Source organism: Dipteris shenzhenensis, chromosome 30 (genome assembly GCF_047967505.1).
Source record: "Dipteris shenzhenensis isolate YYH24624 ecotype China chromosome 30, Dip_SZ_1.0, whole genome shotgun sequence".
NCBI classification, from domain to species: Eukaryota; Viridiplantae; Streptophyta; class Polypodiopsida; order Gleicheniales; family Dipteridaceae; genus Dipteris; species Dipteris shenzhenensis.
This window is the reverse complement of record NC_141625.1, coordinates 31,126,898-31,153,270: the sequence shown is the minus strand read 5'-3', so window position 1 is coordinate 31,153,270 and position 26,373 is coordinate 31,126,898. Positions and strand designations below refer to the sequence as shown.

General features: G+C 44.5%; 1 protein-coding gene across 2 annotated transcripts; it reads left to right on the top strand.

Moving 5' to 3' along the window:
- Positions 1–5,569: 5,569 nt before the first annotated feature.
- Positions 5,570–21,440, top strand: LOC147881975 (uncharacterized). 2 transcript variants are annotated; one of them, XM_087401940.1, is made up of 4 exons: positions 5,570–5,800; positions 5,897–5,991; positions 7,929–8,077; positions 20,768–21,440. In XM_087401940.1, exons 3-4 carry the CDS (start codon positions 7,945–7,947, stop codon positions 20,998–21,000), a joined length of 366 nt encoding a protein of 121 aa, XP_087258066.1. In that variant the 5' UTR covers positions 5,570–5,800; positions 5,897–5,991; positions 7,929–7,944; the 3' UTR covers positions 21,001–21,440. The 2 variants fall into 2 exon arrangements, with proteins under 2 accessions (XP_087258066.1, XP_087258065.1); XM_087401939.1 differs by having other exon boundaries at positions 5,573–5,800; positions 7,932–8,077; positions 20,768–21,429.
- The last annotated feature ends 4,933 nt before the right edge of the window (positions 21,441–26,373 follow it).

The following is a 26,373-nucleotide window of genomic DNA, read 5'->3' as shown; positions in this document are numbered from 1 at the left end:
CAAAAGGGCTCTATGCTTTTGGCCAGGGGTGCCAAGTGTGGGACTTTGTATCCCTTACATGTATCAGGGGTATTTGATCATGTTGTTGCAATAACCGAGCAGCCAAGCACTTCTTTGTGACATTGCAGGTTGGGGCACATGAGCCAGAATGGAATGAAACTCTTATGCCATTTGGGTTATGTACCGCATTTGAGTTTCTCTGATTTTGAATTTTGTGAGCACTGTCTCTATGGGAAGCAGACTAAATCAGCCCATAAAAGAAGGGGAAAGAAAGAGTTTGAAAAGCTTGATTTGGTGCATTCAGACATATGTGGTCCCATGCCTACACGGTCATTAGGCGGGGTTTACTACTATGTGACATTCATTGATGATGCAACTAGGAAAGTGTGGGCTTATGCTATAGCTCAGAAGAGTGATGTGTTCCAGGTATTTCAGAAATGGCTAGCCTTGGTTGAGAATCAGTCAGGTAGAACGCTTAAATGCCTACGGACTGACAATGGTGGAGAGTATCTCTCTCATGACTTTCAGCATTTCTGTGATACACATGGGATTAAGAGGGAGCGCTGTCCATGCAACTGTGCAAGAAATGGTACCACCAAGTACTCCCACAAGTAATCAATCAAGGGTAGATGATGGATCATCTATTGGTGGAAATGATGAGCCAAATGTGGCTGATATGCAGGTGGGACAGCAAGCTGAAATGCCCTTGAGAAGATCATCTAGAGTGTCTAGACCGCCTGATAGGTTTGTTCCAAGGGTAGACTATGTGATGCTTATTGATTGCGGGGAGCCTTCTTGCTGCAGAGAGGCTATGATACGCGAGGATCAATGCAAGTGGGAGTATGCTATGCAATCAGAGATGAGTTCACTTATGAAGAATAAGACTTGGGACTTGGTTTCTTTGCCACATGGAAAGAAAGCATTGCCATGTAAATGGGTCTACAAGATGAAGGTCGTAGATGATGATGTGCCTAGGTACAAGGCCCGTTTGGTCGCTAAAGGGTTCAAGCAAGAGAAGGGTGTGGACTTTGATGAGATATTCTCTCCGGTTGTGAAGATGACACACTTAGATGCATGCTTGGACTAGTGGCATCAGAGGATATGGAGCTTATGCAGATGGATGACAAGACAGCTTTCTTGCATGGGGATTTGCATGAGGAAATTTACATGGTGTAGCCGGAAGGCTTTGAAGAAAAGGGCAAAGAAAATTTAGTTTGCAAGCTGAAGAAGAGTCTTTATGATCTTAAGCAAGCGCCTAGAGAATGCTATCAGAAGTTTGATGCTTTCATTCGGTCCCAGGGTTTTAGAAGGAGTGAAATTGATCATTGCCTCTACACTAAAAGGGCTGAGGATAATAGCCCGATAATCCTAGCACTATATGTGGATGATATGCTATTGGCTAGCAAGAATACTTATGAGCTAGATGCATTAAAGGCCAAGTTGCATGAGGCCTTTGATATGAAGGATTTGGGACTTGCAGGTCATATTCTTGGTATGCGCATCACGCGTGATTGGAGTAGGAAACTCCTTTGTCTTTCACAGAAGGAGTATGTTACAAAAGTATTGCAGCGTTTCAATATGGAGGGGGGGAAGGAAGTGAGTACTCCATTGCCTCCATATGTGAAACTGAGTCATACAGATAGTCCCAAATCAGATGAGGAGAGGGCCATGATGGCCAAGGTTCCTTATGCATCAGCGGTTGGGATTCTTATGTATGCTATGATAGCTACTAGACCAGACATTGCATTTGCAGTGGGACTTGTTAGCTGGTATATGGCTAATCCAGGAAAGAGGCATTGGGAGGCAGTTAAGTGCATCATGAGGTACATGAAGGGTACCAAGGAGATGTACATCTGCTTTGGTAAAGGAGACATGCGTGTATGTGGGTACACAGATTCAGACTATGCAAGGCATATGGATAGTAGGAGATCCACTTCTGGTTATGTGTTCATCTTTGCAGGTGGTGCAGTGTCGTGGATGTCTCACGCACAGAAGTGTGTTGCTTTGTCTACCACAGAGGCTGAGTATGTTGCAGCCACAGAGGGTTGCAAGGAGGCTATATGGCTTGATCGGCTAGTGGGACATTTGGGGATTCATACAGGTGTACCGACATTGCATAGTGATTCCATGAGTGCTATTCAGCTAGCATGGAATCCGGTCTTTCATGCAAAGACCAAACACATTGAGGTCAGGTACCATTTCATTAGGGAGGTACTTGAGGACAAGCGCATAGAGCTTGTCAAGGTTCATATAGATGATAACCCTGCAGATATGCTGACGAAGAGACTACCTAGTCAGCGGTTTGAGTATTGTCGTGTATTGATGGGCATTGGATAGTATGCTCACTAGTTGTTCTCCCTTAAAGGCACATTGTCCTTTAAGTGGGAGGTTGTGGGGGTTAAAGGTCACTGTGCCTTTACTCTGGTTATGTACAATACTCAAATGCATATATAAATGAATGAAGAAGAAGATTAGGGTGGTTCTGCACCTACCAAAACTTGTGTGGCTCTGTGTTTCTCTCTCTCCCTCTTCCGTTCTTGCTTCTGTTGAGAGCACTCTCAAATAGATGAACAATATTTTGATTAGAAAGTTGTTACAAATGATGAAGTATTGAAAGATAAAGTTAACGAATATAGAAACTGTTACAAATGCTGAAGTATTGAAGATATTGTTATAGATCAGATACTGTTACAAATGATGAAGTATTGAAAGATATTGTTACAGATACAAAAACTGTTACAAATGATGAAGTATTGAAAGATACTATTACAGATCAGTACTATTGCAAATGATGAAGTATTAAAAGATACTATTATAGATACAAATACTGTTAACAAATATTGATATTGGCTCTGCCTATTGGCGCAATATCATATTATATGATTTAAAATAGATGAACAATATTTTGATTAGAAAGTTTTTACAAATGATGAAGTATTGGAAGGTAGATCCTCAGTATAGCCACAATGAAGCATTGAAAGATAAATTATTACTGATACTCAAAATCATATATTCTAATTTTTTGGTCTTCTTTGCTCAGTGCCATACTATCATAGACTTCTTGTCTTATGTACTTGGAAATACAATAAATCCACCCAATAACCAAGCTTAGATTATAGCACCCCCAGCTTAGTAGAAAATGAGTATTAGCAATTAATCAAAGGGAGTGCATCATGGATTAAGCTAAGCTTTGCAAAGGAGGTACGATTAAAGCAAGTTAATCTAAGCGATTCCACACATTAATCATCGGATTCAACAAGATTCGAGGAATGTAGAACTTTCTAGATTTGAGAAAGTTCTGGCCATATTGAGCAAAGACATATAGAGTAGAGGAGGGAGATGAGAGGGACAGTTAATGAAAAGAGGGAGAAGGAGGGGTTGAGTGGAGGGAGAGGGGGAGAGAAAGGGGGGTGAGCGAAAGGGCTGAGAGGGGGAAGGGCAGAGATAGAGTAAAGGGAGAGGGAGAGGCACAAAGCATAGGAGCTAAGCGGAGGGAGTGGAGAGCAGGGCAACAAGAGAATAGGAGCTGAGCAGAGGGAGCAGAGTGCAAAGAATAGGAGTTGCGCGAAGGAGTGGTGAGGAGAGACACATGGCGGCAAGTGAGGTGGCGAGGATAGAGGGAGGCAACGAGGGCAAAGGGTTGATTATATGAAATATTAGGTTAATTGGAGGCCGTGAATAGAGCATAGGAGCGATAAGGAGATATAACTTGATTACCCCACGATGAGATTTATTCGTGCATTAATTAGTCTCTTGTTGAGAAACCATCTCAACATCATGTGTTAGATATTGTGCATAGCACTAACACATAGAATGCTATAAAGGAAAGGGTTAGATGCCCTAACCCTCAAAGGGTTTGTATATATTCTATAATTTCAACTAAATTACTGTACAGTTAGTCATTTGTGGTGTGCTCTCTAGTTGTGCCCTCTGTCGTTATCTCCACTCTTCTCCTCTCCCCTCTTCATATTTTGTCATGGTATCAGAGCATCCCTATATTCCGCTGAGGTGCCATCCTTCGTGTGAGAGATTGAGAGCAAGTGATTGTTCTTTTGTTCCGGTGATGAAAGGTTTGCATTGAGTGATAGAGAAATTTCTATCCATAGGTTGTGGAGAGACTGCCACGACCGTTAGACCACCAAAGATAATTGTATAAAGGACAATGCTCAGGAGGGTCACTCATCATTCAATATACTATGATAATTAGTCGGCTCAAGCATTGGCCAAGAATCCAGTATATTTCTCCTGAACAAAGCACATTGATGTCTGAGAAAGAGTGTTACTTGATGACGTCACACTTCAGCATCGTGATAGCAAAGATAACGTTGCAGACATCTTCACCATACCACTTGGCAAATAGCTTTTCGAGAAGCATCGACAAGCTCTTGGTTTGACTCAGAGGAAGGACATTCCCATTAAAGGGGTGTGATGAAATGTAATGCTCAATCCTTCTTCGATTCCCAAGAATCATTATCTTGAGGAAAGGCGTACTTCATGATGTTGATCTTGAGGGAAGGTGTTGAGAAACCATCTCAACATCATGTGTTAGATATTGTGCATAGCACTAACACATAGAGTGCTATAAAGGAAAGGGTTAGATGCCCTAACCCTAATCCTAAAAGGGTTTGTATATGTTCTACAATTTCAACTAAATCTATTGTACAGTTAGTCATTTGTGGTGTGCTCTCTAGCTGTGCTCTTTCTCCTCATCTCCACTCTTCTCCTCTCCCCTCTTCATATTTTGTCATCTCTTGGGGTGCAAGGCATGATTAACCTATTGCAAGGAAAGACATATGGAAATATTAGTCTGTTACGAAGCTTTTGGTTGCTTCCTCCTCCTCTAAAATCTCCTTTCCTCTTTCTTTCCCTTCATCTCTCGCACTTCCTCTCTCTCTCTCTCTCTCTCTCTCTCTCTCCCCCTCTCCCTCTCTCTCCCCGCTCAACCTTTGGCTATTGTCATTCAAGATGCAGCAGCCACTCGAAGGGTCATAGGATCGAGTGGCTGCTGCATCTTGAACGAAATATTAGTCTGTTACGAAGCTTTTGGTTGCTTCCTCCTCCTCTAAAATCTCCTTTCCTCTTTCTTTCCCTTCATCTCTCGCACTTCCTCTCTCTCTCTCTCTCTCTCTCTCTCTCTCTCTCCCCCTCTCCCTCTCTCTCCCTGCTCAACCTTTGGCTATTGTCATTCAAGATGCAGCAGCCACTCGAAGGGTCATAGGATCGAGTGGCTGCTGCATCTTGAACGAAACAGCCAGAGGCTGTTGGCTTAATAGCTAGGAATTCATAAATTCGTAGCTATCAAGCCGATTCGAGATGAGCGCCGGTTTGATAGCTACGAATTTATGAAATCGAGGGAGCAAGAAGGAGGAGGAATACGAGTTTAAGTAGGAATAGATACAAAGATATTTTGTATGAATGCATAGCTATCAAGCCGATTTGAGATGAGCGCCGGTTTGATAGCTACGAATTTATGAAATCGGGGGAGCAAAAAGGAGGAGGAATACGAGTTTAAGTAGGAATAGATACAAAGATATTTTGTATGTGTCCTAATGAACTAGGAGGCAGTGCGCTAGAGCATTCATGCTCTCTTGGTTTCTATGTAACCCCTCAACGCCCATATGGACCTTTGCATGCACCTCTTAAAGAGGAACCATCCCTTACATTCTCTCTCGCTCCTATCAACACAAACTTCTCAAGCTTCCCTTGCATCGGAGATCTAGCATGTGGCAATGCACTATGGAGAACCTCACGCTTTGAAGCTGGAAGGCTTACGTGCACCAGCAAAGCCCAACGTGCTCAGGTTCCTTTCGTTTGACGAAATCCCATTTGTTGTTTTTTGGTGCTGCCTTTTTTTTTTTCGGTTATGGGTTCTTTCAAGCTCATAGTCTCGCTTTAGGTAGCTCTTTGGTTCAAGCTGCTGTGGCATTCCGTGGCATCTGGCGAGCTTTTTGATGGTGATTTGTTGTTTCGTTCGGTGGGCTCAAGCAGCAGGTACTTCTTGGTTTCTTTTGATCGATTGTCTGTGAAGAGCTATGGTTATGTGAGCTGTTTCGGGCTGTTTCTTGTGTAGGGTTGCAAGTTGCCTGGTAGCTTATGCGTAACAAGCGATTGAGCCTGCTTGTGATTGCGCGAATGCGCCTTTTAATTGGGCTATCTGCTAGTATCTAGTAGTATCAAGATTCGGATTTGACCCTTTGACAGTGTCTATAAAAACTCTACAGCTTGACGCAAAGACATTTACGACTTTGTCTAGTAAGACCCTATCGATCAATTTAGGCTTCTTCCAAATCTCAAGGCATTTCAGATAACCGTAGGGCGTATCGTAACCAGTATACAGTTTGTGTGCATAGCTAGTCTGTATGGGATTCCGTTGGGGTGTGGTTAGGTTTCGCAGGAAGGGTACTATTTGCACTCTTAGTATAATGAACTTCCACCTCGAAAGAGGTTCTATCTGAATAACCTTCTCAAATGAGATCTACCCCTATGCAATTGGCACTGTCTAGACCCGTCCCTCAGTGTATCCATGGGTAAAGAGGCAGTGATACCTCGAATGGATCTCATAGTAGAGGACATTCTTCTTGGTCTCCACTTAGTGTGTCACAAAGAGTACAAAGCTCTAGATCTCTATTATTTACGGTGTCGTGTGGCTGCGATATCGCATCCTGCCTCCATCTGGAATTTGTAGGATCACGTGATTGTATGGGAAAGGTGGATTTGTAAATAGCCTGGTGCTGGAATGAAACCGTCTTCACTGAGGTGGTGGAAATCCTCTCTGTAGAAGGTTAATCTTAATCACACGTGGTTGTGGGAGGATACCCACGTCCTGTGAATGTATGCTTGCCATAAATTATCACAGAGGATTTGATGAGTCTTATGGTCAAATGCAAGAAGGGACCTCTCGTGAGTACATGTATGGTGATAAATGATTGATAGACATGCCCTACAATTGGATACCATTTGGTGACTTGTGCGGACCAGCATTGCTTGCCTTCCTCAGATGCGAATTGCATAGATGATGAGAGGGTCTGCCATGATAGTTTGTGTTGACTTGCATCTGTTGAGTGAACTGTCGGCCATGCTAGTTTGTGTTAACTTGCCATAAATTATCCCAGTGGATTTGATGAGTCTCTTACTGGTCAAATGCAAAAGGGACTCTAATGAGTACTGGTATGGTGCTAAATGATTGACAGAGATGCCTTGCAATTGGAACTAGTTGGAGCCTCATGCATACCAGCATTTCTTGCCCCCTTCAGATGCAAATTGCATAGATGATGATAGGGTCCACCATGCTAGTTTGTGTTGACTTACATCTGTAGAGTTGAACTGTCTGACTCGATCCAGATAGATAATGATATGGAATGGGGCATCTTGTGGAAGGGTCTCGCTGCAAACTTTGCTAGGGTAATGTCATGTGGAGTACCTTCTTTCTCTGAATTATGTGAGATGGTTTTTAAGTGGTACGTGGCTGGGATCATATTGAGATGTTAAAATTGCAGTGCTTGGCTAAAGGACATGGGGCTCAAAGATAGTACTTTCTCTCTAATTGAGTGCTGTGTACGAATGATGAACGAGATTGATTGATTTGCATCTGACTGTGGACAAATAGGATTTTGACTCTCAAGTTTGGAGTCTTGATTCTTGAGTTTTGAGCTTGCGCTTTGCCATATAAGCCTTAATTGTGCTTCAGCTTTTGAGTTGTATTAATGAGTGTTGCATAACACATGGTTTGAATTTGTACAAAATAGTGAGCATTGAATAAGTCTGCTGTTTCCTTTAGCCTCTCTCTCTCTCTCTCTCTCTCTCTCCTGTATGTCACTGCGTTTTCATATTTTGTGTTTTTTAAAGAGGGAGAAAAGGAAAGTGTTGTTTCAGAAATGTTTCAAGGGTGAGTACAAACAACCTTATTGTGTGATGTATATCTTTGATAGCAGCATCACGCTTCGTATGCTGAATGAGGTGATAAAAACAACCACCATGGAGATATCAGAAGTTATCAAGAAATTTCTGGTCACCTCCCTTGCAATGTGGGGATTGCCTTTGATAGTCCTATATGTCTTCAACACTCACCTCAAGCCAGGTTACTCTTCTTTTCAATGCTACTTCCTGTGTATCATCAATTACTAATAAAGATTTCAAACGTTGCAGTTTCTTTTCCAATGTATATTGCCATCTTGAAACAACCATGTGACATATGATAGTTTAAATCTATATTGGCATGATTTCGGTCATTTATTTCTACCATTTGATTTTGCTTCTTTATTTTGGTTCTAAGCTAGAAGGCTGGATGAGTCTTTGGCACATCGAAGTATGATGGGTACGGGTTGGACCCAACCAAATAAGAGACTTGCCATTCAGAGAATGGAGTACAATCCCCTGCTCATATTTGGGAGAAAGCTACACTTGCAGATGACTTTTTGATTGATGATTTCCTTCGTGGAAGATCTTGTTGGTAGATTGCTGAAGATGACATAGTTCTTGACAGGTCATCTTTTTAGTATCAGCCCCCTCTTTTGCTTCACGTGGTCTCCATGTTGGTTTTTGTTTTGCCCCTTGTTTCTAGGTGTCGACCACTAAAGCTGCCATTGGAGAATCACACGACTGCATCTATGTAGGTCACGTCACTGGCACCACGGCTCTTTGCCCTTTGTTCTTCAACCTTCCATGGTTTGCTGACGGCTCCTTGTGGAAGCTTACAATCACACAAATCTTTTATTGGCCTTTGATTCAGGTGCCATGCCGCATCATGTCCTTTACCTTGACCTCAATAGCACATGTTCCCCCCCTCATTACCGCTTTGATGTACCACCAATCCCTATCATAGGTTTGATGGTGGTACTGACACAAGTTGTCAGATGTCTTCTTCTGATCGGCATTGCTGATGTGGGTTATCGTGTTGCTTTCTTCCACTTTGCTTATAGCTCTTGGCTCGTGTCCCTCCTTGGAGACAACTGCTCGCTTGGAGTATAGGTCTTCTGAGGACAACCCTGATACCATGAAAGAAAACACAGGAGGCATGCTAGATTACAGATAGATGCGCACCGGCGCACACACACGCACATGCACGCCTGCATGTGTGCACACATGTGAATTGCTGCAATAGAAATGCTAGCATTGGCTAGAATGAAAGCATACACATGAATGCCTCTTTTGTTGGGTAGTAGATCAGCTCAATCAGCTTGTCCAGTATCAGCTCCCTTATGAAGTGCTAGTGTTTCTCCATGTGTGTCGTTTGAGCATGGAACACCACGTTCCTGGTGATCATTGGTAGATCTCCACAACTTGTTCTTGGAAGACCGCCAAGCTCTATGCTCCGCCTCCGTGGATGACAAAGCAACTGTAGGCTGCTTCTTGCTGACAATAGCTAGAAGTGGAACGCCAGTTGTATCTATCTCCATCCCAATTGGAATCACAATACTAGTAGAAGTTGATTCCTTTTGGTATGTGTTCACGTAGCCTCTAATACCTTTGAGATATTGTACTACCTACAAGCATGCCTTCCAATGAGCTTCCCTGCAAGCATGCCTTCCAATGAGCTTCCCTTGGTTGTGAAGCAAATTGGCATAGTTGATGTCAGGTTGAGTATTGGTCAAGTAGATTTGAATGGAGGTAGAGGTTGGCATGTAATGGACTTTGAAATAGAGTATTCTCGGTAAAGTATGCATTAGTACCATGCTCTAAGGGCCTGCTTCTTCAACTTGTAGAGAGCATTCTTTAGTTTGCATAAAACATCTTGCTTGATTTGGAAGCCTGGTAGTTGCTCCATGTAGACCTCCTCCAATTCTCCAGTTAGAAACATAGACATCACATCCATTTAAGACATGGTGCACTACTAATAGGCAAGCAAAGCTATGACCGTCCGAATGGTCTGCATACGAGCAGTTAGGGCAATGGCCTTGTCATAGTCATGATCTTCTACCTATGCATAACCTTTGACCACTAGCCTGGCTTTGTACTTATTGAGAGCGGCATCCCACTTGTACTTGCCTTATAAATCCATTTGATCCCAATCAACTTCCGTTGGCCCGTGGTTTGGGCTCCAAATTCCATGTGTGGCTCTTCTCGATGGCCTCCATTTCTGTTTGCAGAATATCCTTTGCTTTGTCAAAGTTCCTTGGCTCTTGGATAAGCTTGATATGAGCCATTAATGCACATTTCACAGTAGGGGTCTTTTGAAGTCACCTAGATCTCGTCGCAACCTCCAAACTATTCTAAGGGATATTGGTTACCCTTGAGGTCCTCTAGGGTCTTCAATACTATCGTGGTACCCTTGTCTCCTTTGTAGGAGTCTTCTTCTTCATTGGCTTTGTCATCTGGACTTGGTTGCTAAACTGTAGCCACTTCATCATCTAGTTGGGGCTTAGTCTCTTGAAAGCCTACATCGCTACTAACCACTACTTTCTGGTCTTTTTGTCGTACAAGTGATATGCTTTCCACTCTTCCCTATGATTGATGAACAGACACTCCTTGGATCTAGCTCGGTCCTAGTAGCTTAGTAAAACACATCCAAATGTTAGAAGACGAAAACTCTCTAGTGTTTGATATGAGTTTTTAATGCCTCCTATTGCTTTAGTCATTGTCTTGTTGAGGATGTGGAGAGCCGTACCAATTGCCTCCGCCTAAAAGCTCCTTGGAAGATTTCTTCCTCTTAGCATACTCAAACCCACTTTATTCTTTCGCTCAATACCTCCTCCTCTTGGGATGTCGGTGTTATCTTGAGCCCTTTCTTCTTGCAGTATTCATTGAAGTCGTAGGAAGTGAACTCTCCCCTTTGTCCATTCGGAGCGTCTTGAGTTTCTTTTAGTCTTATTGTCCACTTTTTCTTTTCATTATTTGAATTTGTCGAAAGATTGAACTTCTTGGTCAGACAATAGATCCACATGACTTTGTTTAAGTCATTTACGAAGGTATAAAAATAATCTAACCTTCAAAGATAATCGTCTTGTTAGAAATGAAGAGGGAATGAATCACTCAATCCTCCACCCAAGATCTCTCCAACTCTTACACACTCAATTTAGATAGATGATCACAGATGCAAGTAAAAACACACTCAGATATAACAGCAAATATAGACGGAGAGAGAAAGTATATTCATCCACCGGATGGTGGGCAGAAAATGGCTCCAAGGGAGCAATACAAATCTCAGCAGGGTGCTGGAGAAAACTGATGAACCCTCTCTCAAAAAACTATCCCAGATCTGAGTGCTAAACACAGCCTTGGAGAAGGGCTTTATGTACTGCACTGGATGCTGGGCTGAATGTAGGAGTGGGCCTTTTATAGGCTCCGCCCAGGCCCCTTCAGATGACCGACCAGCAGGGTCAGTTACCCTGTCTGATGGCCGACCATAGGGCCCTATAAACCGACCAGGGTTGGCCGTGATCGGTGGCCCTGGTTGGGCCGACTTGGCCAGCCACAGGCCCCTATATAAGGGAACTGGAACTGCTTCTAGAACATCCTGCTCTTCCTCAGTACCTTGTGGAACATCAGCTTCCTGATTTCTTCACCTCTTGGATGGTCAACCTGAGGCGGGGTGGGTTCGGGGTTTGAACAATCTTCTCAATCTGAGGCTCCTCATGGGGTTCAGATTCCTCGAAGATGGCATCCCGACTGATAAGAATTTGCTTCTTTATTGGGTCGAAGAGTCGATAGGCATTGGATTCTTCACTATACCCAACAAAGATACATTTTCTGCTCTGGGAATCAAGCTTGGTCCTCTCTTCCTTGTGCACATGCACCCATGCGTTAGAACCAAAAATGCGAAGATGAGTGATAGAGGGCTTCTTACCATAAAATGCCTCATATGGAGTCTTGTCCTTGACGGCCTTCGTCTTGGTCCTGTTGAGGATGTGTACTGCTGTATTGATAGCTTCACTCCAATAGGCTTTAGAAAGGTTCCTTCCTCGTAACATAGCAAGCCTTGTCTCCGTAGTGGTTCTGTGCTTCCTCTCGGCTACCCCGTTCTGCTGAGATGTGCGTGCAGTGGTGAGTTGTCGCTTGATCCCATGCTTGCGACAAAATGTGTTGAACTCATTGGAGGTGAATTCTCCCCCCCTGTCTGTATGGAACATCTTGACATTCTCCCCTGTCTCCTTTCCAACTCTGGCCTTCCAGTCCTTGAATTTCTCGAAAGCCTGTGACTTTTTAGCCAAGCAATACACCCAGGTCAGTCTACTGAAATCATTCACAAAGAGAAGTGAGTACCTGGATCCTGCCCACGATGTTGTAGACATTGGGCCACAAATGTCGGCATGAACCAACTCAAGTGGTTTGTTGGCTAGAAACGAGGCCTCCTGTGGGAACTTGTCTCTGTGTTGCTTGCCTTCTAGACAAGCCCTACAGACATCATCATTGCCTGTAATGGGTGGAAGTCCATCCACCATCTTCGACTTTGACATTTCAGCCAAGGTTCCATAGCTGACGTGACCGAAGCGCTCATGCCAAAGTTTGGACTTTATGTTGTCTCCATGAACCAACATTGCACTGAGGCGGTACAGTCTATTTTCTTGGACTCCTTGGGCCACCATCTGTCCATTTGCTTTGGATGTCACGGTGACCTTGCCGTCCTCAAAGAGAACTGACATGTTATTCTTGTCCATCTGACTTACAGACAGTAAGTTCTTGCAAAGGTTGGGTACATAAAGTACTCCCAAGATATCCTTCTCCTCTCCCGCGGTTGTAATGAAAGGAATGCTACCAATGCCCTTCATAGGACATGTCCGGCTATCCTCGACAGAAACTTTGGAATCCGGGTGTGTACTTTCCATGGTTTTGAACCAAGTCTTTCTGTTAGACATGTGCTTTGAAGCTCCGCTGTCAACATACCAACCCTCTTTTCCTTCACTGATTGCATACGCTGAACAATGTTCACTGATTAAAAACAACTGTCCTGTCGTCACATTGGCAGAATCATTCCTAGGCTCTTCTTTGATCCTGGCTTCTCTCTTTCGCTTCTGATCCGCCTTCTTCTTTCAGCATTCTTTGGCAGAGTGGCCAAGCTTTTCACAGTAAAAGCACTTCATTTTCTTCTTTCGGTGTGCGTCCACTGACTTCTTGAATTCCTTTGACTTGCCTTTTCCAGGCTTGTCTTGGGCCACTAATGCCTTTTCATCGGTTTGCGTAAAGAGTTTCTCTCGAGCCTCCTCCTGAAGCAGTAGGGGGCCAAGCTCCTCAAAGGTGAGTGGCTTAGTCTGTTGACCCGCAGTGACTGTAGTCACAAAACTTTTGAAACTTCGTGGCAACTTGTGGAGTGTGAGCAACGCCAATTGACTCGAGTCCACCTTCTGACCAACCGCTGCGAGCTGGTCCCGCACGACTTTCGCCTTTGTCAGATGGTCATGCACGCTATCACCCTCATTCATATTAAGATTATAAAGTTGATGCTGAAGAGTAATGATACGGGCTGTATTGTCGGTTTCATACAGCTCCTTCAGTATGGCCCACGCCTCTTGAGATGTCTCTGCCAACTGGATATGAGGGATCACAGCATCTATTGTCGTGCCGATTAGCATTGCTAAGGTTTGAGCATCCCTCTCCTCCCATGCACTGAGTTCATCTACATCTGCTTCAAATAGAACATCACCTCTTTTGTCCACAATGTCCTCCAGCTTCACCTCGGTCCCAATCACTATCTTTCACAGCTTCCGTGCCACCAGATGCCTCCGGATCTTGACTTTCCAGATTGGATAGTTCGTCCCATCGAGCTTTCCAGCTTCACTAAAGTTGGGAATGAATGAAGAAGGAAGATGACTGGAGGAGGAGGAAGGACGAGCAGTGGGTGTAGAGGCTTCCAAACGCTGATCCATCTCGGTGAATAGCAAACTGAAAAACTGAAGCAAAAAGATGTACTGACCTCCCGTGCTAGCCTGAGGTGAAAACGGAATCGCCTTTCTGCCAAGGGACTCCTTCCTTCAGAGAGTGCTTTGATGAAGAAGAGTTGAGAGCCTATGGCTCTGATACCATGTTAGAAATGGATCACTCAATCCTCCACCCAAGATCTCTCCAACTCTTACACACTCAACTTAGATAGATGATCACAGATGCAAGTAAAAACACACTCAGATATAACAGAAAATATAGACGGAGAGAGAGAGTATATTCATCCACCGGATGGTGGGCAGAAAATGGCTCCAAGGGAGCAATACAAATCTCAGCAGGGTGCTGGAGAAAACTGATGAACCCTCTCTCAAAAAACTATCCCAGATCTGAGTGCTAAACACAGCCTTGGAGAAGGGCTTTATGTACTGCACTGGATGCTGGGCTGAATGTAGGAGTGGGCCTTTTATAGGCTCTGCCCAGGCCCCTTCAGATGACCGACCAGCAGGGTCGGTTACCCTGTCTGGTGGCCGACCATAGGGCCCTATAAACCGACCAGGGTTGGCCCTGATCGGTGGCCCTGGTTGGGCCGACTTGGCCAGCCACAGGCCCCTATATAAGGGTGCCCTGGGTGGCCAGTCTGCGCTGCTGCTGGTGCCTCCATGTGAGGCCTAGAGCCCCCTCATACCTGCTGTTGCAGGCTGCGGCCAGCCTGTGTGCTGGTCGCCTATCTTTGCCATGCGCTCCTCCCTCTGATGCCGGCCTGGGTCTCTCCCCAGCCCTCCTACCTCTCATTGCCCCTTGTCCCCTCAAGTCGGGGGCTCACAGGTGGGCACAGTGAGATTCTAACACGTCTACTATGCATGGGCTCAAAGATGGTTGAGTGAACCAGCTCAAGTGGCTTACAGGCCCTATTCGTGGCCTCTGTTGAGAATGAATTCCAATGTTTGCGCTCCATGCAAGCTTGCAGACCCCTTGGACCGTCTTGGTTGCTAGTGAATTGTGGAAGTCCATTCACCGTTGGCCGTTCGCATCGTTTCAAGAGCTATTGATGTGTCCAAACCATTCACACCATAGTCTTGACATGTATTTGTCTTCGATTGCACTAATTTCGTAGAGCCCTTCTTCAATTCCTTAAGCGATCACCTTGTCCATCGTCTTGGACTTGATGACGATGCTCATCCTTTTCCTCATTAATTGCCTTCCCCTTGCCTGTATTGGTGTGAATGGAACACTCACGATCACTTTGATAGGACAGTCGTGATTATTCCCCATTGACGCTATCCATACTTGTGAACCAATCTTTTGTCTTCATCATGTGTTTCAAAGCTCCACTATTGGCATTCCTATCATCACCTTGTGTTGTCAGTGAGAGCGCTGAACACCTCTTTGTAATATTGGCCACGAATGGCTCCTCCTTGATGATGTTGATGGATTCTATCTTGAAATTTCCCTTGGGTTTGTCTACATCCTTCTTTGGATCTACCTTTCCTTTCGCGGTCCTTTGCGAAGTGTCAATAGTAGAAGCACTTTTTCTTTTTAAGGCAAGGCTTACTCCATGGCGTGCTTACCCTTGCTGTTTTCTTTTGCAAGGATGGTCTTGTTTTCAGATCCATTAACCTTCTTCTCCATAGCTTCCTTGTGAAGGGGTAGGGGCACTAGCTCTTTGAAAGTAACCGGTGCCTACTGCTATCTAACAATCATGGCGGTCACAAAACCTTTGTAGCTTCTAGGAAGCATGCCAAGCACACAGTCTAAGACAATTCTGTTCTTTGACCAACTGCTGAGAGCTGCCCTTGACTACCTTCATTTTACGTGATTTAGGAACCCCCTCCCTCATCTTCATGTTGTAGAGTTCGGTCTGGAGGTCAAGGATCTAGGCGGTCTTGTTAATTTGGTACATATAATTTAGCACCATCCTTGCTTCAAATCATCCCTAAGTTGGATATGTAGTAGTACTTGCAGTCATCATTTGCACGATGGCTAGGGCTTCTGCATCTCGCAGTACCCACTGGCAACATTCTTTATGTTCTAGGGTCGTTGCTCAGCTCCTATCGTAATCTCCCAAATTACTCTCACCACAAGTTAGCTCTGGATCTTCATTTTCTAGAAGGGCCGTCAAGATTTCCGGTATCCCCAAAGCTAGGGATAGGTAATCTCGTGGCCATTGTCATGTGCATGGTGTACCTAGGGTTGGATAGCAGGTGAACGTGGATTACGGGATAGCATAGGGCTAGATGGCTATTTTTAGCCGAGATTGCTATATATAGAGATTGATTCATATATAGGGCTTGCTTTGTATGGAGGGAGCTATTCATAGCATCGTGCTATCTATAGCGGGTTTCCTTCTATATAGAGGGAGGGCCAGTGCTATTGTGGAGTTCAGTTGAGCGCTCCTCAATTGATAGATGGTGCTTGGACCTAGGTCAGGATTCTGGCCATCTACATGGCGGATCATAGGTGGTGTATCGAAGGTCCTCGGGACGGGCTCAGGTGTATGGAACGCCTGGGTTAGATACAGGCTTATGGATGAGTCGAGCTGTAGCCCACGTGCTCGAGTGGATCAAGGCACCTGCGCTTTGATTCTGGTTGGATTGAGGACGAGATTCCAGGTCAGTGTTAGGGTTAGATTCTGCGGGGTCATTATAGAGAAACGATAGGGTTTACAGTGGAGCGATCAAAAATAGATGATACTCAGACACAATTGAAGAACGGAACTCAGAAAACATAGTGCTTGTTTGGTAATATGAAAAACTGAATACAAGAACCTCAAGCCGTCGTGTCTCAAGGACCGTGGCTGAGGTGAATCAGAAAGATGATTCCATGTAGAGAAACAGTAGAAAAGATAGCAGCAGAGGGAGCGAAACGCAGTCCTCCGTGTAGCTCGATGATGACGAAGATGATGAAGAGCTGGAGCTGCCCTAGAGGTAGGAGAGGATGGCAGCAGATGAAGAGGAGAAATGTGGAAGCTTGTCAGGTAGCAGTCAGGAGCAGATCTGGAGCAGCAGCTGGAGGTTCAGGGCTAGATCTGAAGGAGAGGAATAGAGAGACAGAGGAGTTGGGGCAGAACTGGAGCAGAGGAGTAGATCTGGAGCAGGAGGGGCTGCAGCAAAGGATGGAGGAGGTGAGGAGCAGTTGCAGGTCTAGTCCACTGAGAGTGAGGGGGTAGGGAGTCTTTTATAGGCCTGACCTAGGAGGTCGGCCAGTTGGTCGGTGGACTGGCCAGCTGGTCGGCCAGGTATGGGTTGGCTAGACCAGCTGGTCGGCCTGATTCTGGCTGACAGCATGGCCCTGCTGGCTGCTGGTTTGTTTGCGCCTAAATTGGGGATTGTAGTTGCTTAACACCCCCTCTCAATTGCCAATTTGGAGGGGCAGACATTGTGTGCTTGGAGCTTCGTGTAGAGATGTCGACAGTGGCTATCCTTGCGAAATGCCCAAGAGATGCAATGCAAAAATGCAGAGAAGGTCACAAGAGGAGTGCCCTTGCAAGGGAATTGTTCACTTCCTCAAGTGCCTTAGTTACACGTATGATCAACAGAAATAAGAACACTGTGAAGCTCGAGAGAATAAGCCACCCCCTCTCACCGCCGAAAGGTGGAGGGAAAAGCAAAGGTAAAGAACAAATATGTCGTAGCAGCACTGATAATCCAGAGATGGTGGGATTCCGCCAAAGGAAGAGGTCGTAGCTGAACAGTGAGCCAGTGTGTGCCCGATCTTGGACCTCGGGAGAGAGCAGTCTACCCCACCTCCATGCTGGACAAGATTCGAAACAACAGTTATCAAGACACATCTGAACAGAAAGGGTCCCGCCTAGGGAGAACTTGTAGATCATGAAAGTCGATGCCGATGGTGGTAGAGGTGAAGGATCATGACCTCCTTGTTCTCGAAGGAATGGGGAGGGTCAAGCCTGAAACCGAAAAGGGAGGGAGGGATGTATAGAGGATGGAGGTTAGAAAGGGCGGGAGGGATGGGAGTAGAAGATGGAGATAAGAAAGGGAGGGAGGGATGGGAGTAGAAGATGGAGGTCTCTCCCATAGTGCGCAGCGGAATGAAGAGGAAACTGATATTTTCATAGGAGTGATGCTCCCCGTACCTATGGCCTCCTTGAAGAAGCAGGATCTTTAGATCACCAGAGATCTGGGGTCTTCAGATCACCATGGCTCTGATACCATATAGAGAAACGATAGGGTTTGCAGTGGAGCGATAAAAAATAGACGATACTCAGACACAACTGAAGAACGGAACTCAGAAAACATAGTGCTTGTTTGGTAATATGAAAAACTGAATACAAGAACCTCAAGCCGTCGTGTCTCAAGGACTGTGGCTGAGGTGAATCAGAAAGATGATTCCATGTAGAGAAACAGTAGAAAAGATAGCAGCAGAGGGAGTGAAATGCAGTCCTCCGTGTAGCTCGATGATGATGAAGATGATGAAGAGCTGGAGCTGCCCTAGAGGTAGGAGAGGATGGCAGCAGATGAAGAGGAGAAATGTGGAAGCTTGTCAGGCAGCAGTCAGGAGCAGATCTGGAGCAGCAGCTGGAGGTTCAGGGCTAGATCTGAAGGAGAGGAATAGAGAGACAGAGGAGTTGGGGCAGAACTGGAGCAGGAGGGGCTGCAGCAAAGGATGGAGGAGGTGAGGAGCAGCTGCAGGTCCAGTCCACTGAGAGTGAGGGGGTAGGGAGTCTTTTATAGGCCTGACCTAGGAGGTCGGCCAGCTGGTCGGTGGACTGGCCAGCTGGTCGGCCAGGTCTGGGTTGGCCAGACCAGCTGGTCGGCCTGATTCTGGCTGACAGCATGGCCCTGCTGGCTGCTGGTTTGTTTGCCCCTAAATTGGGGATTGTAGTTGCTTAACAGTCGTGTCATTTGAAATAGCCATCCAGCCCTATGCTATCCCGTAACCCACGTTCACCTGCTATCCAAGCCAGGTACACCATGCACATGACAGCCATGACAAGGATGGAAGGGCTTAGGAGGTGAACAATCTTCAGAACTTGCAAACAGAGGTATTTCGCTGGGGGGTCGCCTCTTTCTCGGAAGGGGCTCCTTTCAGTGTTGAAGTTAAGATTACAAGAGTCATTGGAGAGGCTTTGATACATATCAGAGATTGAAGTGCTTGCTGTAGCACTTTTATGCATTGGAAAGGAACAACGAGCGCTCTCCGAGTTTACTTAAACATTACACAATGAATGACCCCACAGTTTGAAATATGCAGAAGATAGAACAGAAAATAGAATGCAAAAATAACCTCATTGCCCAAGAGACTCCGCGGGTCTTTAGAAACCCAGTATAGCTGCTTATGCTCGGGCACTGATGACGACATAAGTGTTGCTTTGCTTGCTAAGTATGTCTTTCATAAAAGTTTTTGTTTTCCTCTTTTTTCTTCTCTTTCATTTTCCCTTTTATTTTCTGTGTAGATTTTTGGTCTTTAGAACAACAAAAAATCTAAATTTGTATGATTGGACTTATTCTAGTCTTACAAAGGTATATCATTATATTCCTCCACAGAAGTGGAGATAATAAACATCCAGCATATGCTAGGCAAAACATCAGCCAGACGTTGCCAACAGTGGACTGAGAATGGACACACTTTGTAGTTGAGTTAGGGCTCGTGCATGCCTCACACTATGGTTTAAGTGGGATGCCCAAAGACTGAGCTTATAGGCCCTTATACAGGGCTGGGAGGGGTCAGGATCAGCTGACTGAACCCTAGAACAGGCGGATCAGACCTGGGTCTGGATCTCCTTGCTGGCAGACCTTAGATCTGTGGCTTATGAAAGGCTCGAATTAGGGCCTGTACCTGCCTCTCTGCTGCAGTATACATCTCTGGTGCCTATAATCAGCATCTGACTGAGGCTGCAACCCTAACCTGTTGCAGAACAGCCTCAGACAGAGGACACTATTTCTCTCTACCTATGCCCTAGATCTACTGCCCAATTGTCCTTTTTCATACGGAGGTTCACAGGTGGGCCAGTGATAGAATTCAGGGTGCTTGTACCTTTTTAATTTAAAAAATCCATTTTTTGTTTATGGGCTTTCTGAGACATACTGTTCCCTGGTCTTTGATATGGAGCTTCATTTGTTTTCTTAAATATGTGGTGGACTGTGAGTTTTTCAGGGGGCTGTGTGAAGCCTTGGGTAGAAAGGGGAAAATTTTTAGGAGGAAAGTCGAAGGGAAGGGAAATGGAGAGGGAATTTGAGAGGGTGTGAAGGACAGGGAGAAACTTACGGAGAGGGATGCTTGATGTCCTTCAGATTTTTAGTTGCCTGTCTCCCTCTCTTTCCCAATCTGAATCCTCCAATTTCCCTGACCCTTTCCGTTTCCCCATCACAATTTCCCAGCCCTCTAGATGGTTTTGGTTCCTCTTCCTCTCCCCTTGCTCACCTTATCAATTTCATGTCTTCCTCTCCCTCACCACCTTTAATTTTTCGTCTTCCTTCCCCTCTTGCCGTCTAAACGTAGTGTGGCAAGTGTGTTTTGCAACTTTTGACCCTCAGCTTGTGGAGGGATCATGTTTGCTCTTGGTACAAGTGGGGCAACGTGCCCTTTTGTCTTTTGGCTTTCTTTTTTTCTAAATATCTTTGTAAAAGGGAAATGTTGGAGAAAGGGTGGGATGCATGGAACTTTCACTAATGTGTGGTGACAACCTAGCAGAAGCTACAATCTTCTCGCGTTGTACTCGTCCATGAATTGTAAATCATCCTTTGTTAAGGCCAGTCTGGACAGTTCCGGAGCTCTCGTACCTGGGTATATAACCTGAGTCTATCCTGCCGCGTCCAGAGAGGGGGGGTGGACTCATAATGCTTGGAATGCTTGGTTCCTTCAGACAATCAAAGGAGCTGGTTAGTGAGGACTAGTTACTGCATTTTTAAAATATTAGTAGAAACCTACTCTTTTTTTAACAGACATTCTTTCGAGTATCAATCTTTTCTAAGTTTCTATCACATTAATTTTTTTGCAGGCATGGTAGCTGTTTCTCCTAGAGTGCATACACTTCTCAGTGGATGCTTGGCTGTCGTATGTGTAAATGCAGTAATTATACTTTACATTTATATGGCAATGAGCGAGCCGAAATCAGCAGCTGAGCCACAGCCTGATCCCAATTTTGTTTCAAAGGCCAGGGCAACCTTGCAACAAACACCTGTACAGCATGCATCCTCAAAATCTTCTGTAGCAAACGAAAAAAGTGATTAAATAAAGGTGTGCAACTAGACTGGATCATTTTCCAAGTATATTCCTCAAAACTGACTACCTGGAAGGGTGAAAGCATAAAGGAAGTTAATTGCTGTGCCTGCTAATCCAGTATTGGGAAAATGCAAAACCTTTCTTTTCAGCTTTACGAAGTGATGAACATGTCTATTTTGTATTCCTAAGTTAGGAGATTACTGCTATAGACTGCTGCTTTCTTTTCAAAAGAGATGAGGATTTCTGGGTAGCCACAAGCCAAAAAAAGCTTGGGAATATGCTGAGCCAAGATTTAATCATTCACTTGAATATCTGTAAAGATCTACTACCAAATGCCAAGTTGTTAAGTTGTATAATGTGTGAAAATCTGGTGAAGGAAGCCATTTTCCAATGATAGTGTACAAGTGCTGATGTGTGCATGCATATGTTGTGTTCTTGAGTATTTTGTCTATCTTTAGCTATAGAAGACGAGTGATCCTGATCCTATACACCTTCAAGTGCCACCGAAGCATAGTGAAAGTTTGATGACCTTGTGCCACAATGGAAGATGGAGAGAATTGTTGTCATGTTCAATTGCAATACCAGCTGTTTTTCGATTTTACAAGGTAATTTATGCCTCCATGCAGTTACAACATTATGAACACAATTGGTAGAGCTACATACGGCACTTTGTGTGTGACAAGATTGGATGCCTTCTCACATGTTCTTGTATTCCATAGTTTTTTTTTTTGAATAGGAAGATCTTGTAGAAATTGGAACTTGCAATGATTGAGATCAACGTGGAGGAGATTCACGAGGACGCGATTTTATTTACGAATTCTAATGTAATTGAACTTACACGTGAATATCTTAGACCTTGGTGGCACGGGAATTCCGGGAATCCTGGTATGTGTGTCAGGTTCGTGGAATTAATTCCTAGGGACCCCAAGAAAATTGTGCACTTGTTAGTGTATTAATTGTGCCTTGGGGTAGTTTTTTGGTGGTCACAGAAGAGTGGTAGAAATCCATTCCTATTTTGGGATTCAAATCTACCAATTGTGTCCATAGGGCAGGAACAGCTAGTTAAGGTGCTTCCAGGCGAAGACAGGTTAGTTGCATGCAAGCCAGGCGTCTAGGAGAGAATCAGGAGGAGAGGGGTATTGATTTGCGCTGCCTGCAGGCTGAGTTCGGGTTGAGACTGGGTTTCTAGTTGTCCAGTAGGCTGTTGCATGTGTTGGGAGGCAGGGCGAATTGATCTGGAGCTGAATCCTGCTGATTCCATGGCCAGAGGAGCATGGTGATTTGATCCTGGGGGTGTCTAGAGCAGGGGAAATCTGTTTTGTGCCTGCGTCGTGCTATTCTGGGACTCCTACAAGCTGGACGAACTGGTTCTGGGGCCTTCCGGCGGGCTGTGGTTTTGTTGGCTGACCTATCTATTGCTGATTTCTAACAGAGACCAGGCAGTGGATGCTGTGGTTGGTTTGTTGCTAGCAATAGAAGGTTGGTCATCGTGTTTTTGGGCTGATGCTAAAAAGAAAAGATTGGACGACCTTGTTTGTGGGGTTTTGGAGGCTGGGGCTGCTAGCCAAGTGATCATGCGGTGAGATCTCTTGCAATTGGTCAGCTGCCTTGTTGTGCATTGCAATTCGTAGGTTGTCAGTCAAGGGGCACCTTAACAGCAAGGGGTTGAGTGGTGCCCTTGCATGCCAAATGATTGATGCCCTTCACCTCCAGCGTGCCGACAGAAACTCAGTACGAAGACTTTGTATAGATGGATGCTCAAGTATGTGTGGGTGTATGGATTTGTATGTGTGAGAGCATATTTTTATACTATGGTCTACACCCACTGTTGGGCGCTGATGATGTCAATGGGGATGTCATAGCAGCTAGTCCCTGCTATGCGTGATGGAGTTTATGGTTTTCGATCTTATGAGTGACTATCATGAGAATGAAACTGCACTATGTTGTGTTTTTAGAGGATGAGTTTGGGAATGCTCCTGGATTCATCTAGGTATATGATTGATGCCGTAACAGCTTGGTTAAGCTGAGATTGTTGGACGATTTTACTGCGGGAGATGGAGTTTGTTAGATGGCTTATTCCTTGGAGTTGGACGCCTGTGAAGCCATGATTGGCTTGGATTGCTGAGAGCAAAGGTCATGCTGTAAATTGGATGCGAACTGGAAGGGTTCAGTCTTTGTTGTAATCTGTTTTTAGTTGAATAAATAATAAAGAAATACTGCAAGGGGCGCCAAATGATTTGTACAAATGTATTGAGCCGGAGCATTCTAGCTCCCCTGTGTTATTGTTTGCTGTGGATGTTATGCTAGTGGAGTAATACTTGCTAAATTGTGGATTTACCGCCCTTACTTTTATTAGAGGCCAGTTGCATGGTTCCATTCTCAGGATATCACCAACTTTCCTAAGAGGTGAGCTTGTGTCGTGTTGGGGAGTAAGTATTGTTGGCTAAACCATAAATTACAGGGTAATTTTCAGCAATCATGTCGCACAGTGATACTCAAGTGAGTAATGGTTGGGAGGATGATGATCTAGAACATGGTGATGAGGTCTCTAGTGAAGAGCACTCTATGCATGGTTGAATTGCTACAGGTGAGCCATATGCGGATGAACAGCCAGAAGTGAATCATCTGGCTCTCATGTGTTCCATCAAAGGTGTTGAAGCAAGAAGGTGATGAGGGAGATTCAGAGGCTTTGCTTTGGGAGCAGATCGTTACGATGATTGGAGCCATACCTCAACCCACGCAAAATCCACGATTTACTGAGTTGATGCAATGCCCATCAAAGGCTAAGGGCGGAAGGCTTCTTCAAAAGAAAAGGGATCGAAGGGTGATCCAAAAGTATTTTCTGGGCCCATGCCATAGGAGGGACAACAGGTTGAGCAGGTGGCACAGTTGATCCATTAGGAAAGAAGGGAACTCATTTTGGGGCCCTCTAAGAAATTCACTATTTATCTAATTTTGTTGCACTCAAAATATGGGAAATGCCATAAAATACAGATACTTACTGCAAATATGTGAGTCTAGTACTCAGGCTTCACATTAAATGCATATATAAGAATTTTGATTTTTTGTGATATTTGATGATTCTGACATTGCCAGTGCGTCCCAAATCGATCCTAGAGACATCGAAAACCGACGCCCAACGGCTTGAAAAAGAGCAAAAATGCTCAGAATGGGGGTTTTTGTGCAAATTTTCTATTCCGGGTATTTTTGCTCTTTTTCGAGTCTCCAGGTGTCGGTTTTTGGTGTCTCTAGGATCGATATGGAGGTTTTGGCTCATTGCGGATGCGTTGGCGATGTCAGAATCATCAAATACTACAGAAGAAATCATCTTTTGAAGATCACGTATGTCAGACATAATAAAAGAAAAAGATTTTGAATGACTTATTTTATATTTTTACAAGGTTTTTGATATTTTTTCAACGTTACGTTGGTCCTCTTTTGATTGGTCAAGAGCCTATTTTTCTAAACCCTAAAAGGCTCCAAAATGAGCTTTCTTTTTTCCTAATACTTGCACAACAGGATATGCCAAGTTTTGGAGTTGGTATGCAGAGCCTAAATTAGAATTTTTAGTTTGGGGGATGATCCTTGTTTCAAGCTATGGTTGGTCATGCAGGAGGCCTTGGTTTGTATGGCAATTATGCAATGGGTTTTCAGTTGGGTATGCAAGGCATGTTAGGAGGTATGCAGCCCAATATGATGTATGATAATGTTGGCATGCAGCCAGGAATGCAGGTAGCTATGCAAGGGATGATGGGAAATCCTACTGGTGTGCCAAATATACTAAATTCTGGGGTTGTTGTGCCTAATACAGTTGTAGGCAGTGATAAAGTGAGCCAGATTGGTCAGTAATCTTGCCTTGATTTCTTTGTTGAAATTGTTCGTGTGATAATCTGATAGGAAAAAGCTAAGGATTTCAAGAGGGAGATTTTGCTGTCAAATTCAATACCTTTAACGGTGTGCAGGATAGATTGAAAGCTTTAACTTTCTTGCAACAATTTGACTTAGCCTATTCAGGGAGGGATTTCTCAGTGTCATCCAAGATTAGAAAGGTTGCTACTTTCTTGAAAGGGAATGCATTGCAGTAGTGGACGAATTTTCTGTTGCACATAACAATGCACCTACCACTTGCAAGGATTACATTCACGTTTTCACGTTTGCATTAATGGGTTATTAGCGTTCGTTAATTACTCTTTCAAGTAGCGTGAAAACAACGTGATCACATAGTTTACCGAGAAAAATCATCAAAAAATCGGATAGAAATACCATTGGTACACAGACAATATGGTGGGTTGTAGATTCCTAATTTCTCGCATGGCCCGAGGCTATAAATTGGTGGAAATGGCGATAGAGGGTTGTCCTTGATTCGGTTGTGATTCATATCTCGATAAACCCTTTGGTAAGTTGGGAAAGAAAGTGAATCATGATTTGGATCTGAATAATTGTAAGGCTAAGTGGGGGAGAGTGAGTCAGCATTCATTATACCTGTGGTGGGTGTGGTTTGCTCCTTCGATTCCTTGCGTCTTGGGAAAATTATAGACGACGAAGACGAGGGTTGGTGGATGCGAGTGTTGCGTGTTTTTGAGGGTGGTCTATACTCCAACTCCTTGCGCTTTGGAAAACTTGCGGACCACGATCATACAGAAATAGGACACGTGTTGCAATTACGAATGCACAATCAGAAATGCCTGAAATTAGAAATGCTCGTTCACAATCTTCAAGACGAGTTGTGACTAGGCAAACTGTGGATGCATCGAGTCATGCCCATGCTAGTATTCATATGCTTGAAAATGTTCCCGGGGTTGAAGGAGGAGTTGCAGAAGAGGATCTCATTGCCGAAATAGGCACTACCCCAAGGCTTGATCCACCCTGTGATGTTGTTAACCAAGATACATGGAGAGGATTTATGCGGGTATCACAATCCTCTCAAAGAGTTCTACGTGCACAGGGGGAAAAACGTAAGTCACATGGTCCAGAGTGGGACTTTGTTATTAATGTTTGTGACTACGTTGAGTGGAAATGCAAGTATTGTGGAATACAAAAATCTGGGGGAGCACCTCGCATAAGGGGTTACTTGCTTGGTGACTCAAGAAAGAGCATTCAGCGTTGTGTGGCCCCATGAGGTGCTGCAGCGCTCGCATCTTGACAGAGAAGTTGCAAGCTTTTGGAAAAATACGAAGATCAATTTGGGAAAGTCAAAGTATAAGTGGAGTAGAGTCTGTAAGCATACACTGTGACGGAAGTACAAGTGTTGCAGGCTCCCATGCTAGAACTCCTTGTGTGGACACTAGCATGCAAGATAGATCGCCACCTATGGCTCGTGAAGCTAGATTGGCAACTACTACTCCTAACTTGAGTCAACCCATGATAGTTGGGTGCATCTGG